General features: G+C 46.5%; 2 protein-coding genes across 2 annotated transcripts; both read left to right on the forward strand.

Annotated features, from left to right (window-relative positions):
• Positions 1–3,297: 3,297 nt before the first annotated feature.
• Positions 3,298–4,245, forward strand: LOC118090123 (olfactory receptor 5AP2-like). The gene has a single exon (XM_035125485.2). The coding sequence runs from the start codon at positions 3,301–3,303 to the stop codon at positions 4,243–4,245; it is 945 nt and encodes a 314-aa protein (XP_034981376.2). The 5' UTR covers positions 3,298–3,300.
• A 5,574-nt stretch (positions 4,246–9,819) lies between these two features.
• Positions 9,820–10,749, forward strand: LOC118081140 (olfactory receptor 10T2-like). Its single transcript, XM_060280136.1, has one exon. The coding sequence runs from the start codon at positions 9,820–9,822 to the stop codon at positions 10,747–10,749; it is 930 nt and encodes a 309-aa protein (XP_060136119.1).
• The last annotated feature ends 5,427 nt before the right edge of the window (positions 10,750–16,176 follow it).

Raw genomic sequence — 16,176 nt, forward strand, 5'->3', positions numbered from 1 at the left:
GCCAAATGAAACAACTAGAGAGAGGGTATTCTACAAATTGGGTGCCACAGTAGAAAAATGGCCAGTCTTGCATCTGAATCAATCATATTTTTGAACATAGTGGAACACATAGTAAAGCCTCTTGAAAATGGGCACAATCAGGGAACAGGATTGTAAGGAAGAAGGCCGCCCTTCAAATATGCTTCTTTGAAACCCTTTAGCACTTCACAGTTAGGAAAGGACAAAGTAAGCAACATCTATTCTGCCATCTTGTTTGGAATTATCTTTTCAAAGTAAACAAAGTAGCTAATGGCCCATGAATATGTCACACTTGGGGAGGGAGGAAATTTGATGCCACCTTTGTACCATATACAGTGGTACCTTGGGTTACAGACGCTTCCGGTTACAGACACTTCAGGTTACAGACTCCACTAACCCAGAAATAGTACCTTGGGTTAAGAAGTTTACTTCAAGGTGAGAAATATTGTGGTGGCAGCACGGTGGCAGGGGGAGGCCCATTAGCTAAAGTGCTACCTCAGGTTAAGAACAGTTTCAGGTTAAGAACGGACCTCCAGAACGAATGAAGTTCTTAACCCAAGGTACCACTGTATTTTAAACACTATGATACTACTTTAAACAGTCATGGCTTCTTCCAAAGAATGTGGGGAACTATAATTTATTAAGGGTGCTGAGAGTTCTTAGGAGACCCACATTCCTTTCCCAGACCTACATTTCCCAGAGTAGTTTAACAACCAATCCTTTTTCATGGGGAACTCTGGGAATTGTAACTATGGTAGTGAATATGGGTCTCCTAAAAGTTCTTAGCACGCTTAATATATTATAGCTCCCAGATTAATTTGGAAAAAGCATCCTGCTTTTGCACTATACAGCTTTCGGTGAATGCTGAAGATACACCTTTTTGCCCTCGTCTTTGAGAGCTGAAATATCCATTTTCAGAACCCACCACATTCCTGTGATTCTACCTTTGTTTTAAATAGTGTTTGATACTAAGTGTCAAAGGATTGCCAGCAGTAAATCACACTGTGCATGCTGGAGTTCACTCTTTATTAGCAAAAACACATTCCACACAGGAGTGTCAGGCCTACTGGGCACAGCAACTCATCTCTGGTAGGACTTGCCGCCATGAAGCAGTTGCAGAGACTGAAGTTCCTTGCCTCCTGACAGGTGCCTAAGTCCCCTCCACTCCAGGGTTTTTCCCAAGCAATAAGAGACAATGTGCATCACCAATCTCCCCTCTGCCCTTCTCATGCTTCTCCTCGATCTGGCAAATCTCAGCTGGGCCAGCCAGAATAAAAAGCTGGGGAGGAGACCTGAGAGAAGACTGCCTCATTCAGGTCTGCTCCCCAAGCAACGCCCCCTAGGCTGCCGTGCATTGGCTCATTCAAATCTAAGGGTTTAGCGGGAACCCATGAGCCTCTGCACCAGCCGAGGGGGACAACTGCATGGGCCGCCACCGCTGTTCGCCGTGGAAGGGTGGTAAGCGGCCATTCTAGCACATCTCAAACCCCTTGGTAGCGATCTTCTTGCTACTAGCTAATTCATTATTTCTTGCATCAGTTGTGTTTGAAATCTCTAAAGGTGGGTTTGGGGAACATTTTTCCAGAAACCTCAGCTATTGGGGATTAATAATAAGTTTCTTGGGGCATCATTACAATCTTTTCCCTATAATTTCGTCTATAATTTGTCAACAGGAAGCAAATAGCACTGGGAATATTTGAATAGAACATCTACACGTTGCATTATTCTCGCTATAGAAATAATGGTCCCAATCCAACTAAAGCTAATTTTAATCAAGTCCCATTGAAAGCAATGGAACAATTTCTTTCCATAGATTGAACTAATCTGCATTGCATTCTCAAGATTGCAGCTGTAGGTTAGGATTCACCTAACAAATCCTTTCAGAAGAAGGCCTGCACATGGGGTCAGCTTGCACAATGGGGCTCCCCCCCCCCAAAAAAAAAAGAAAACACACCTGGAAGGACTCCCAGAATAGCATGCAGGTGGTGAAGGTGGATTGTTTCATATGGTAATCTCATATGCTTGTGCAGAAGGAGCATTTGTAGTAGAACCAATCAGATAAGAGGGCCAAAGAGACAAATAGAGGAATGTGCTAATTTCCAGTTCCCTCAGATTCTCAGTTTCCGATCTTAATTTGGTTCTCCATAGTTCTGTAACAATTTAAGTTCATCTGAAAAGAGGAGGGGGGACTCTTCATTTGCTGTCACTGAATTTTTCTGTTGAGTTTTTCTGTTTGTGGCTTTATGGTTATTGCCCTGAGACCTTTCAGGGGCTCTGTTTTGACGTACTTATGAAGGGAATGTTTTGCGACTCATGTTCACCTAATCAAAATCTCTTTGGGACCAAATAATGGCATCTACCTCCCTCCCTCTTTGAGGCTCCCTCCTTCTTCCTTTAAGAGATATAAATGCACCACTGTCTTCTCGTTCTGCCAGCCTTCCTATTTGAAGATTGGGATCACCATGCTATCAAAACAACCTGTATTTGTCATCATAAGGCTTCTTTTTCTACGTCTGCTTTAGAATGCAAGAGAATGCAAAGGAAATCTTAGTCGTGTGGGAAATGCTGCAGGCAGTGTTGAGGAATCTCTAGGTAAGTCAAATGTGCTATTACAAGTTTTAGTGTAGTGACAGCCTGTAAATATTAATCAACATCTCTATGGCTCTTTTGACATCTGTAGCATAGGCAAGGGTCTCCTAACTGGGGATAGTCCTATTCTCTGTGGCCTCTGCAAATACTTACATTTATCTGGATTGTTTGCTTGAGAGATTGAATCTAACTCCAGAACAATTGCCTTTTCCTATATTGTCTTTGCACACATTAGAGAAAAATTTGCTCTGGATAAAAGGAATGAAAGAATGAATCGATTTATTTCGGTCACTGACCAGAGTGGTATGGGGGAAACGGTGAAGTGAGAAAAGGTGAAGCAGCTCTATGTCACCCCCTCCATTTAAGCATGTGGCCCCATGAAACTATTGCTGCCTGGGGGAAAAAGTTGAAGGATTGTATGCTATTCTGTGTTCCTTGCTATTCCTCCACTTAAATGGGGGGATGGGATGGAGATGGGGAAGAATATCATGTTGCATGTGTAACGCCTAGAGAAAAGGTTCAGCAGCTCTGTGTCACCCTAGGCAGAAGCATGTGGCCTCATGAAATGACTGCAGTTTGGGGGGGAAATGTGAATGATGATATGCTATTCTGTGTCATATCAAGAATGGAAATAATTCTCCTTCATCATTGTTCTCATATTCTTGTTTACAGGTGAGAGCACAACTTACGTAAATGGCAGAGGGAAACTTCACCGCAATTACTGAGTTTGTATTGCTGGGATTCACAGATAACCAGAATATGATGTTTGTTCTCTTCGCTGTGTTCTTACTGATTTACTTGCTGATCCTGGTGGGGAACATTGGCATGGTGACATTAATCAGGATTGACTCCAGGCTCCACACTCCCATGTATTTTTTCCTCAGCAGCCTGTCACTCTTGGATATTGGTTACTCCACTGTCATCGCTCCCAGGACACTGATGACCTTCGTAGCAGAAAGCAAAAACATTTCCTTCACTGGCTGCGCCCTGCAGTTTTTCTTCTTCTGCATTGCTGTATCCTGTGAGTGCTGCCTGCTGGGTGTGATGGCGTACGACCGCTTCATTGCAATCTGCAACCCACTGTTGTATACTGCTATTATGTCCAGGAAGCTATGTTATTTGCTTGTGGCTGGTTCCTATCTAACAGGTTGTGTGAATGCAATTGTCCAGACATCATTTATATTTAATTTGTCCTTCTGTAGATCCAACATCATCAACCATTTCTTTTGTGATGTGCCCCCTATCCTAAAGCTCTCCTGCTCAGACACAGGTGTCACTGATATAATTCATTTCATCTTCTCTACGGCAATTGTATCAGTAACTCTCCTGACCGTTCTTGTCTCTTACACATACATACTAGTTGCCATCCTTCGGATCAACTCAGCCGAGGGCAGACGAAAAGCCTTCTCCACCTGTGCCTCCCACCTTACTGCCGTCACCGTATTCTATGGGACAGCCATTTTCATGTACTTAAGGCCCAGTTCAAAATATTCAGTCGAGCAAGACAAAATCATCTCTGTCTTTTACACTCTTGCAATACCTATGTTGAATCCCCTCATCTATAGTCTAAGAAACAAGGAGGTAAAAGAGGCTTTCAAAAGGTTGATTAAGGGAAAGGTTGTTTCTCAGAGACAATAACTATCGGGTATCATCGTCATATGCCTGATCCTGTTCCTTCCTGCTACCTTTATTGTTGTTGTTGTTGTTTAATCGCTTAGTCGCGTCCGGCTCTTCGTGACCCCATGGACCAGAGCACACCAGGCACTCCTGTCTTCCACTGCCTCCCGCAGTTTGGTCAAACTCATGTTCGTAGCTTTGAGAACACTGTCCAACCATCTCATCCTCTATCGTCCCCTTCTCCTAGTGCCCTCAATCTTTCCCAACATCAGGGTCTTTTCCAGGGAGGCTTCTCTTCTCATGAGGTGGCCAAAGTATTGGAGCCTCAGCTTCAGGATCTGTCCTTCCAGTGAGCACCTTTATTGCAATGTCTAAATTATGAATTTTTGCCTTCACTTTGTGCTACATCCAGGTAATGCTGTTATCCTATACATAGCTTACAAATAGTTACATTGACCTCTGCAAGGTGGAGGGCTGCTTGCCCAGCTTTGGGAAGAGGGGGCTCTGGCCGGGTCCTAGAGTCCACACGTCTCCTTCCCCAAACCCAGTAAGTGATTGCTCAGCTTTATGAAGGAAGTAGGAGGGCTCTACAACCCTGCCATAGCCCTCGAACCATCTTCCCAATGCCAGGTAAGCCTGTGATCATAGTTTGCTCAGGTGGTGATGGTGAATAAATAAACGTAGAGTGGATTTCCTCTGCTCTCCTTGCATAAGTAAAAGAAGTGTAAGGTGTGAGTTACGTTCAATATATGTGAATAAGATGTAAGTTTTACTGACCAGTGGTTATTAAATTTACTGAGACACAGAGGATTCAAATATCTGTCTTCTATCAGAGAGGGAATGAGACACTACATTAATGTGCAACACAGAGTTTACTTTTTAACACGTAAGTGATGGAAATACTTGATGGAGAGATGAATATCTGTCTTCTATCAGAATCTCAGATTAAGTCATTTTCAAGTGCTCTCCTCCACACCAGTGCTCTTCAACCTTGGGTCCCCAGATGTTGTTGTACTGCAAATCTCATCATCCCTGACCATTGGCTAAACTGGCTGGGAACAATGGGAGTGCAAATTCTGGAGAGCCAAAGATCTAGTTACAGGTAGGTAGCCGTGTTGGTCTGATGTATTCGAAACAAAATAAAAAAAAAACTAAGTTTGTCATAGGTATGAGCTTTCGTGTGCATGCACACTTCTTCAGATACACTGAAGCAGAAGTCCCCAGGCGTTTATATATAGTGAGATGGTGGGGAGAGGTATTACTCAGAAGGGTGGAGGGAGTGGGTGATTGATAACTGTTGACGACTGTTAACGACTGCAAATGGTCTACAGGAAAAAGCAAGGGGTGAGATGGTTAAAGATAGCTTTATTATGTATAATGAGATAAGAATCCAATGTCTTTATTCAGACCAGGTCTCTCCATGGTTTTAAGCTTGGTAATAAGTTGCAGTTCAGCAACTTCTCTTTCCAGTCTTTTTTTTTTAAGCTTGGTAATAAGTTGCAGTTCAGCAACTTCTCTTTCCAGTCTATTTCTGAAATTCTTCTTATTAGCTGTCTTATTACAAAAGAATTTCAAAGTAATACCTCTCCCCACCATCTCACTATATATAAACGTCTGGGGACTTCTGCTTCAGTGTATCTGAAGAAGTGTGCATGCACACGAAAGCTCATACCTATGACAAACTTAGTTGGTCTCTAAGGTGCTACTGGAAGGATTTTTTGTTGTTGTTGTTTGGAGAGCCAAAGTTGAAGAACATTGTTCCATAGGATTGTAATCACATGGAACAGGAGAGTAGGACCACAGCTGCTGGCCACACCTCCATCACCACATCACTAAGGGGAATGGGTATAAAATGTCTTTTACTTATTATGGACGGAACCCCTGAAATATGAGCACTGAAAAATTGGACCTGTTGACAAGTTTAGCTAACCTACTTTTCTGCTAGATCACAATGATATCTTCCACAGAACAAGCCGTTAAAATAAGGATGGCAGTCATTAAGTAGCATCTGAGGACAGCAGTATGAATGGCATAGTGAGCAGCGATGAGGGAGCTCACAGTGATGTGGCAGGGTGGGGACACACCAACACTCTGCCCCCCCACACACACATGCAAAATATGGAAACAGCTCAGAATATTTCTTCTGAATAAAACCCCTGACATGTAGAAGGTCCCAGGTTCAATCTTTTGGCATCTTCATTTAGAAGGATATGTTTGCAGGTGATGTGGCAGCCATGTGCTTGGCACAGTGGAATACTGTAAGCAATGCTGTGGGGGTGTCATTGTTTCGGTTTGTTATTATATTATGCATTTTTGCGTTTGTGTATTATAAACACAGGTGAAGGGCAGTATAGAAATTTAATAAATAAATGATAAAAATGGATGTGTGGTGTAGTGGTTAAGAGCGGTGGACTCGTAATCTGGGGAACCGGGTTCACGTCTCTGCTCCTCCACATGCAGCTGCTGGGTGACCTTGGGCTAGTCACACTTCTCTGAAGTCTCTCAGTCCCACCCACCTCACAGGGTGTCTGTTGTGGGGGAGGAGAGGAAATGTGATTGTTAGCCGCTTTGAGACTCCTTCGGGTAGTGATAAAGCGGGATATCAAATCCAAACTCTTCTTCTTCTTCTTCTTACACGGTCCAGAATACCTGAACGAACATCTCCACCCCCCATCGTTCTGCCCAGGCACTGCGGTCCAGTGCCGAGGGCCTTCTGGCAGTTCGCTCGTTGCGAGAAGCCAAGTTACAGGGAACCAGGCAGAGGACCTTCTCGGTAGTGGCACCCACCCTGTGGAACGCCCTCAGTGTCCAGGCAGAATGATGGGGGTGGGGACGTTCTGCCCGGACACTGCATGACTCAAGACAACGTGCTATGGGATTAAAATTGGCCACAACTTTATTAAGTTTCAGATGTAGGGAGACCTTGGCTCAGGCATTGGGCGTTTATCCTTCCCAGTCCCCAGCCGGGGATCTGGGAGACATCAGGGTTATCCAGAATGTGTGGGGATTGGGCTGGCTCTGGAGAACATATGTCCAAACAGATACATATTCCATTTCACCACCGTTGGAGGGGAGAGCAATGACAACCTCTTGGCGTATGGCCAATGACTCCACTCAAGACCCCTTTAACGGAGAACCCTGGGATCACCGCCTCAAGGGGGCATGGGTCACCACTTCACACACACACCCTTTAGGGGAGATAGACTAAAGGATTCTGCCCAAGGCCTGAAACCGCCAAATTTGTGACATTTTGCTATGGGAAAGGCAAAACCTGCAAATGCAGGGGAATTCCTTTCCAGCCCTTCAACAGTGACCATGACGTAGCACGTACCTGTGGAGAAGAGGTTAACCTGCAAAAGAAGGCTTAACTGAGGGAGGGCAGGGAGGGGGAAGCTCTGGAGCCAACTGGCGCTTCGCAGGTAAGATTCACCTTCCATTGTGTGGGCTGGGCAGTCCCTCCCCCTATCTGGTCGATCCCCTGGCAACGCCTCCCCAGGTGGGATTGGGCGATTGGCTGAGGTAGGCGGAGACCTCCAGGTATCCAGCCTGGAGAGGGCGAAGCCAGCCCATACTACCAGGAGCCACACTGGGATCCGGGGGGCTTAAAGGGAAAGAGACATGTCACCTAACTCCTCGAAATTACAAAGGTCTTCCGCGTTTCCTCTACACAAGTCTCCTGAGTGGACATCCACTCTAGTGATGCACCTGTTAACAAGACCCAACAGGCTTGGAACCATTGGCAATAAATAAAGGAAACATACAGAAAGAAAGAATAAATAAGCTAGTAAAGGTAAAGGGACCCCTGACCATTAGGTCCAGTCATGACCGACTCTGGGGTTGTGGCACTCATCTCGCGCTATTGGCCGAGGGAGCCGGCGTACAGCTTCCAGGTCATGTGGCTAGCATGACTAAGCCGCTTCTGGCGAACCAGAGCAGCACACGGAAACGCGAAATAAGCTAGTAGTTGGAACTAAAATGCACAAGTTAAGCAAATAAACAGATGAAATGTATCACTAATTCACAGAAATAACAGAAAAAAATAATAGTCTCATTGGCGTTTGAACTCTTGGCTAGACTTACTAACAAAAAATATTAACATTGTTTCAGATGTTTTCAGATAAATACAGTATCAGGAGGTTGTATTACCCAAACATGAGACAGCACTGTATAAAATATTTTTATTTATGTATTTATTTTATTACATTTATATCCCACCTTTCCTCTAATGAGCCCAAGGTGGCATACATACTAATCCTGCCCTGAACTGAATCAGAAGTGTCTCGCAGAGCCCTAGCTCTTACCCTTGGAAAGTTTCGTTCAAGGAAGAGAGACAAGTTAGATATATAGATCTTAGGTAAGAAAATAATAATTACTATTTAGGAACTATGGAAACTTTAGCATGAATCACATGAACATACTATAGTTCCCCCTTTTTTCTTTTAAAAATGTCAAAATATTATGGAACAAACATAATTTTGAATAGCAAATAAATTCAAACAATTCAAATTAATACTCAGCTTTATTGGCAAAACCCTTCACCTCTACCACCTACCTCCAAAGATTAATTGTTTTATTTATGTTTTGCATAGCCAACATTATCAGGGGAATATTTTCCCAAGTGGTTAACCAGTCCTTGAATTAATAAGATAAAATCAAATTGGGGTAACTCACAACTGCAGTGCTGATTGCTTCTAGCCAGAGGTAAGACACTTGTAGATAGTAGCATATCTCCATTCACTCATTCATTCATTCATTCATTCATGTATGCATCCATCCCCGCTAGTCTCTATCTTCGTTTCAGTGCTCATTTTAAAAATGCTATAGACAAACTGAACAGGAGTTGCCTTTAAAGCCTGAGAGAGAAACAGAAGCTGTATAAAGAATGATTCAGTAAACTCTATTCAGTCCTACACCATCTATTAGGGTTAGATGAAGCATCTTGCTCACCTGTGTTATGTAACAAAGGCAGAGATCATTTGTTTTCAAAGTGCTACTCAGCCTAAAAATATGTGGTAGGGGATGGTTCATTGCAGCAGGGAGGGGGTAATTTTTGGTTCTGTTCTCATTTTAATGTGAAATGACCTAGTTTGCTGTTCCTGAAGCAATGCACAGACCAAGACACATCTGTCATTCAAAATTTGCACTTCTTTGTATTTTGCAATGCAGTTCTTCAAATGTGCATATTAAGGGAAAATGTTCATAACCATGCAGAGAGAGAGAGAGAGAGAGAGAGAGAGAGAGAGAGAGAGAGAGAGAGAGAGAGAGAACAATATACATAGATTAACTGTATTAAGCAACATTGCTTGCCAAAATGTGCATGTTAGGAGAAAATGCCTACAAATCTGCAGATAAATTTCCGAAAGGTCTTTTTTCAAATGTTCAAATTAACAGGGAAATATGGAATATTGCAGACAGGGAAAATGAGAAACTTAGAGAAATTAAATGGATAAATTTCTCCAGCCATACATTTGCAACTATTCCAATGAATTTCAAAACCTCAAGGCAGCGTCAATGTCAAAGGTTATATCAGAAAGTTTTTTTAAAACTTCACTTGGCTTTCATTTTCCTTTCAGGTCAGATAACATTATTGGTAACATGAATAAGGGAAACGACAGCTCAGTGACTGAATTTCTCTTGCTGGGGTTTTCTGTATTTGGAAAGAAACCAACTCTACTTTTCCTAGGTTTCTCTCTTATCTATGGCACAATCCTGGTCTTCAACATCACCATCATGACTGTCATCCTGTTCGACCGGACTTTACACAGCCCCATGTACTATCTACTCTTTGCATTCTCCGCATCAGAAACCTGCACGACATTTATCACCATCCCCAAGCTGCTGGTGATTCTGGTGACAGGCAGTCAATCCATTTCCTTTGTTGAGTGTGCCATGCAGATGTTTTTCATTTGTGTATTCGGAGCAAACAACTGTTTCCTGCTTGCTGCTATGGCTTACGATCGGTATGTGGCTATATGCTGCCCACTTCACTACCAGGTACTGATGAACAAAAGAATTTGTTCCCAAATGGTAGCTGCTTCGTGTGTAACTGGATGTATCATATCACTGAGTATTAATACCCTTATTTTCAGGTTGCCCTTCTGTGGGCCAAATGGAATCAGGCATTTCTTTTGTGATTTCCTACCTGTGCTGAGGCTGGCTTGCATTGATAAATCGGTCTTGCACCTGACTAACATTGCAATCATTATTTTGTGTGCCATTGTTTTGCTGGGCACAGTCATAGTGATGTTTGTCTCATACCTTTACATCATTTCTGCCATCCTAAGGATCCCCTCCAGCTTAGGAAGGCAGAAAGCCTTCTCCACATGTGCCTCCCACCTCACAGTGGTGATAACACACTTTGGGTGTGCATCCTTTGTGTATTTGAGACCCAAGTCTTCCTCATCGCTAGATCAGGACACCTTGATCTCAGTGACTTATGTCTTTCTAACCCCTCTACTGAACCCTGTGATTTATACCTTAAGAAACAGGGAGGTTAGAATAGCCATAAAGAAATTACTAGTGTGAAGAGAAGGCACCTTAACCTTTTTGTCGATTAGCATGCAAGTCCTGATGGAGAATGCAGTTGTTAAAGCTGTGACTGCTATTTGACATGAGAAATGAACCTGGATACATTTTAGGGTTAGGACCATGGTGTAGGAGATAGGGGTACACCCCCTCTCCTATACTCTCTCGCTCCAATCCTGATCATGTCCACCAATGACTGCCATTTTTAGTTTTCAAAAATACAAGGAATGTCAATCCACACATTGAACATTATGGGTAGTTTGGCCTTAGTTTTAAATAACAACATACCATTCTCCTATACAGTTTGCCAGTCCACTGTTTCAGTATTTGTACCTGAATAAATATTTACGTACTCAAAAAATCTGTAGGCAGTAATTTTTACTCTAAGGGTTGATATATATTAGATCAGGAGTAGTCAGTCTCTTGCCCGCCAGGTATTTGGTGGACTAGAATTCTCATCAGGGTGAACTGACTGGCCAGCCATGTCCTTGGGTGTCGTGAGAACTTCATTCTCAGAATGTGGGGTAGAGACTGACTCAGGAGGATCCCCTCGCTTTCTGTGATATCTGGGAGCAAAGGGGAATGTTATGAGCCCAAAAATGGAAGCAGGGAGATTTACCAACGAAAGAAGAGTGGCAGATGAAATTACTGGACTATGCCGAACTGGCGAAACTGATGGGAAAAATCTGGAACCAGCAGGATCATGTTTCTCTGAAAGACTGGGAAAAAATTATGTTATATTTGAAAGACAACTGTAAACAATTAACAACGTTAGCAAGCTTATAGGAAGTTTTGTAAGGTTAAATTTATCACTTATTATGTATCGTTGTTAAGTAAGTATTATATAAGGTTATGATTTAAGAGGAATAAGAAATAAAGGAAAATGCAATATATATAGATTACGTGTGAAAACCATCAGCCAGGGAGGAGGGAAGTCACAGCCTCAGGGAGCCAAATGTTTTATTGTGCAAACAACAGTCATGTATGAAAATATTTGTAAAATTAATAAAAAAATAAATAGGAATCTAAAGTGTACAGGTGTTCTACTTAGAGTGGCTGCTCATTTTAACATTCATTCGTTCAGAGTTAGCAGGCTCAGTGAATCCCCAAAGTTTTGTGGCCTGACCACAAAACTGGGAAGACCAGTTAAGGAGGAATCTAATGTTCTTTCTCTTAAACAGCACTCACTCCATGACGTTTGGAAATACAGGAGATGATTGTGGCTTTTATTAGGGTTGTGCATCTGCTCAGAGCAAATCCTTGATCCCAAACTCATTCCGGCTGAGTGAGTCAAGGAAGCTCATGATTCTCTTAGGTCAGTCCCACCTGGAGCAATCAAAATGGAGAGGCAGTCAGGTGGTGAGGTGAGTGGGAAGGAGATGATGGAGTCAAACAATCCCACCTGCATTGTCTCCCTCTTCCCCCACTATTTATTGCCAACCATGTGTTTCATTAGGGCTTAATACCATGGTTGAACCTGGGCTAGGAGGGGGGAAGTGAGACAAGGTCACCAATCACATTGAGTTATATAACCCTGATTACACCTTCCCTGGTGGGGTGGGAAGACACACTGACCACATGTTCAATTTGAGCTTAAGCTGTTATGTTTTTAATTACAGCCTTTATAAAACTCCTGATTAAATTTAGGGTCCAGGTTGCCTTGGGTTCAGATCAATCTCAGCCAGATTGAAACCTAATCATGATTCTTGATTTTATTTCACAAAATTTATCTAATGTTTCATAGTACCGTGTTTCTCATATTTTAAGGCATCCCCCCAAAATAAGCCATGACAGGATTTCAAAGGGTTGGTGAAAAATAAGACATACCCCGAAAATAAGCACTATCGCAAAGCCCTGACCGAGCGAGAGGCGAAGGCGCGGGACCCAGCAGGAGCTCCCTGCCTGCTTCCCCGAGCCGTAGCGCATCGGGGGACAGAGCCGAAGATCGGCGGGCGCTCCTTGCTGGGCTTGACAAGCCCGGCAAACAGCGCCCGCCGATTTTGGACCTGTGCTGTGTGACGGGCGGGGGTGGGTGGGGAAGCGGAGATCGTTCTCCGCTCTCCCCCCACCCCCGCCTGTCACCGAAGATCGGCGGGCGCTGTTTGCTGGGCTTGACAAGCCCGGCAAACAGCGCCCGCCGATCTTCGGACCTGTGCTGTGTGACAGGCGGGGGTGGGGGGGAAGCGGAGATCGTTCTCCGCTCTCCCCCCACCCCCGCCTGTCACCGAAGATCGGCGGGCGCTCCTTGCTGGGCTTGACAAGCCCGGCAAACAGCGCCCTCCGATCTTCGGACCTGTGCTGTGTGACAGGCGGGGGTGGGGGTGGGGAAGCGGAGATCGTTCTCCGCTCTCCCCCCACCCCCGCCTGTCACCAAAGATCGGCGGGCGCTGTTTGCTGGGCTTGACAAGCCCGGCAAACAGCGCCCGCCGATCTTCGGCCCTGTGCTGTGTGACGGGCGGGGTGGGGGGAAAAGCGGAGATCGTTCTCCGCTCTCCCCCCACCCCCGCCTGTCACCGAAGATCGGCGGGCGCTGTTTGCTGGGCTTGACAAGCCCGGCAAACAGCGCCCGCCGATCTTCGGCCCTGTGCTGTGTGACAGGTGGGGGTGGGGGAGAAGCGGAAATCGTTCTCCGCTCTCCCCCCACCCCCGCCTGTCACCGAAGATCGGCGGGCGCTGTTTGCTGGGCTTGACAAGCCCGGCAAACAGCGCCCGCCGATCTTCGGCCCTGTGCTGTGTGACAGGCGGGGGTGGGGGGGAAGCGGAGATCGTTCTCTGCTCTCCCCCCACCCCCGCCTGTCACCGAAGATCGGCGGGCGCTCCTTGCTGGGCTTGACAAGCCCGGCAAACAGCGCCCGCCGATCTTCGGACCTGTGCTGTGTGACAGGCGGGGGTGGGGGGGAAGCGGAGATCGTTCTCCGCTCTCCCCCCACCCCCGCCTGTCACCGAAGATCGGCGGGCGCTGTTTGCTGGGCTTGACAAGCCCGGCAAACAGCGCCCGCCGATCTTCGGCCCTGTGCTGTGTGACGGGCGGGGGTGGGGGGGAAGCGGAGATCGTGCTCCGCTCTCCCCCCACCCCCGCCTGTCACCGAAGATCGGCGGGCGCTGTTTGCTGGGCTTGACAAGCCCGGCAAACAGCGCCCTCCGATCTTCGGACCTGTGCTGTGTGACAGGCGGGGGTGGGGGTGGGGAAGCGGAGATCGTTCTCCGCTCTCCCCCCACCCCCGCCTGTCACCAAAGATCGGCGGGCGCTGTTTGCTGGGCTTGACAAGCCCGGCAAACAGCGCCCGCCGATCTTCGGCCCTGTGCTGTGTGACGGGCGGGGTGGGGGGAAAAGCGGAGATCGTTCTCCGCTCTCCCCCCACCCCCGCCTGTCACCGAAGATCGGCGGGCGCTGTTTGCTGGGCTTGACAAGCCCGGCAAACAGCGCCCGCCGATCTTCGGCCCTGTGCTGTGTGACAGGTGGGGGTGGGGGAGAAGCGGAGATCGTTCTCCGCTCTCCCCCCACCCCCGCCTGTCACCGAAGATCGGCGGGCGCTGTTTGCTGGGCTTGACAAGCCCGGCAAACAGCGCCCGCCGATCTTCGGCCCTGTGCTGTGTGACAGGCGGGGGTGGGGGGGAAGCGGAGATCGTTCTCTGCTCTCCCCCCACCCCCGCCTGTCACCGAAGATCGGCGGGCGCTCCTTGCTGGGCTTGACAAGCCCGGCAAACAGCGCCCGCCGATCTTCGGACCTGTGCTGTGTGACAGGCGGGGGTGGGGGGGAAGCGGAGATCGTTCTCCGCTCTCCCCCCACCCCCGCCTGTCACCGAAGATCGGCGGGCGCTGTTTGCTGGGCTTGACAAGCCCGGCAAACAGCGCCCGCCGATCTTCGGCCCTGTGCTGTGTGACGGGCGGGGGTGGGGGGGAAGCGGAGATCGTGCTCCGCTCTCCCCCCACCCCCGCCTGTCACCGAAGATCGGCGGGCGCTGTTTGCCGGGCTTGACAAGCCCGGCAAACAGCGCCCGCCGATCTTCGGCCCTGTGCTGTGTGACGGGCGGGGTGGGGGGAAAAGCGGAGATTGTTCTCCACTCTCCCCCCACCCCCGCCTGTCACCGAAGATCGGCGGGCGCTGTTTGCTGGGCTTGACAAGCCCGGCAAACAGCGCCCGCCGATCTTCGGCCCTGTGCTGTGTGACAGGCGGGGGTGGGGGGAAGCGGAGATCTCCGCTCTCCCCCCACCCCCGCCTGTCACCGAAGATCGGCGGGCGCTGTTTGCTGGGCTTGACAAGCCCGGCAAACAGCGCCCTCCGATCTTCGGACCTGTGCTGTGTGACAGGCGGGGGTGGGGGGGAAGCGGAGATTGTTCTCCGCTCTCCGCCCACCCCCGCCTGTCACCGAAGATCGGCGGGCGCTGTTTGCTGGGCTTGACAAGCCCGGCAAATAGCGCCCGCGTGCACTTTATTAAAAAATAAGACATCCCTTGAAAATAAGCCATGTCGTGTTTTTTTGAGGAAAAAATTAATATAAGACATGTCTTATAATATGAGAAACACGGTAAAAAACCAAAAACAACCGTCAAAGCAGTTTCTAAAAACAATGGTTTAAAAAATCAGGATTGCCAAATTGGGTCTGGACCAAATTATGAGTACTTTGCACAACCCTAGATTTTAACCCCATGGGCAATTGAAAAGAAAGGCAGTTTATCTGTCTACAACGTAGGTGAGAAAGCAAAAATTATCACTGTTTAGGATCTATAAAAAAAAACACCATTTTAGGCTAAATAACATGACACACTATATTTTTCTTTTTAAAATGTCACAAACGTTTATGGAATAAACATAATTTTAAATAAGAAATAAATTCAAGCAATTTATATCAATACTCGGCTTTACTGACCAAATCCTCCACCTTTACCATCTAACACCAGAGAATAATTATTCTATCTAAGTTTTGAATACTCTGTATTATCCAGGGAATGTGTTCCCAAGTGGCAAACCAGTGCTTGTATTAATAGCATAGTAGCAAAGTGGGGTCTCCCACAACTGCAGAGCTGCATTATTCTAGCTGGAGGTAAGATACTAGGAGATGGTAGCACCCATCTTTTCATGCATTCAAGCTAGTCTCCATTTGTTTCAGTCCTCATTTTAAAAATGCAATTGACAAATGGGAAAGGAGTTACTCTTAAAGTTTGAGAGAGAAAGAGGAGCTGCATGAGGAACGAATCAGAAAATTGGCTTGTATTCAGCTTGGAGGGTTTCTTCAGTCCTTTACCATCCATTAGGATTAGATGAAACATCTTTTTTTACCTGTGTTATGTAACAAAGCCTAAGAAGACAGAGTTCATTTCTTTTCAAAGTGCCACTCTGCCTCAGAATAGGTAGCAGGGGGTGGTTCACTGCACAAGACAAGGGAGAAATTTGGTCCTCTTCCCACTTGAATGCAAAACTACGT

Source organism: Zootoca vivipara, chromosome 1 (assembly GCF_963506605.1).
Source record: "Zootoca vivipara chromosome 1, rZooViv1.1, whole genome shotgun sequence".
Lineage (NCBI taxonomy): Eukaryota > Metazoa > Chordata > Lepidosauria > Squamata > Lacertidae > Zootoca > Zootoca vivipara.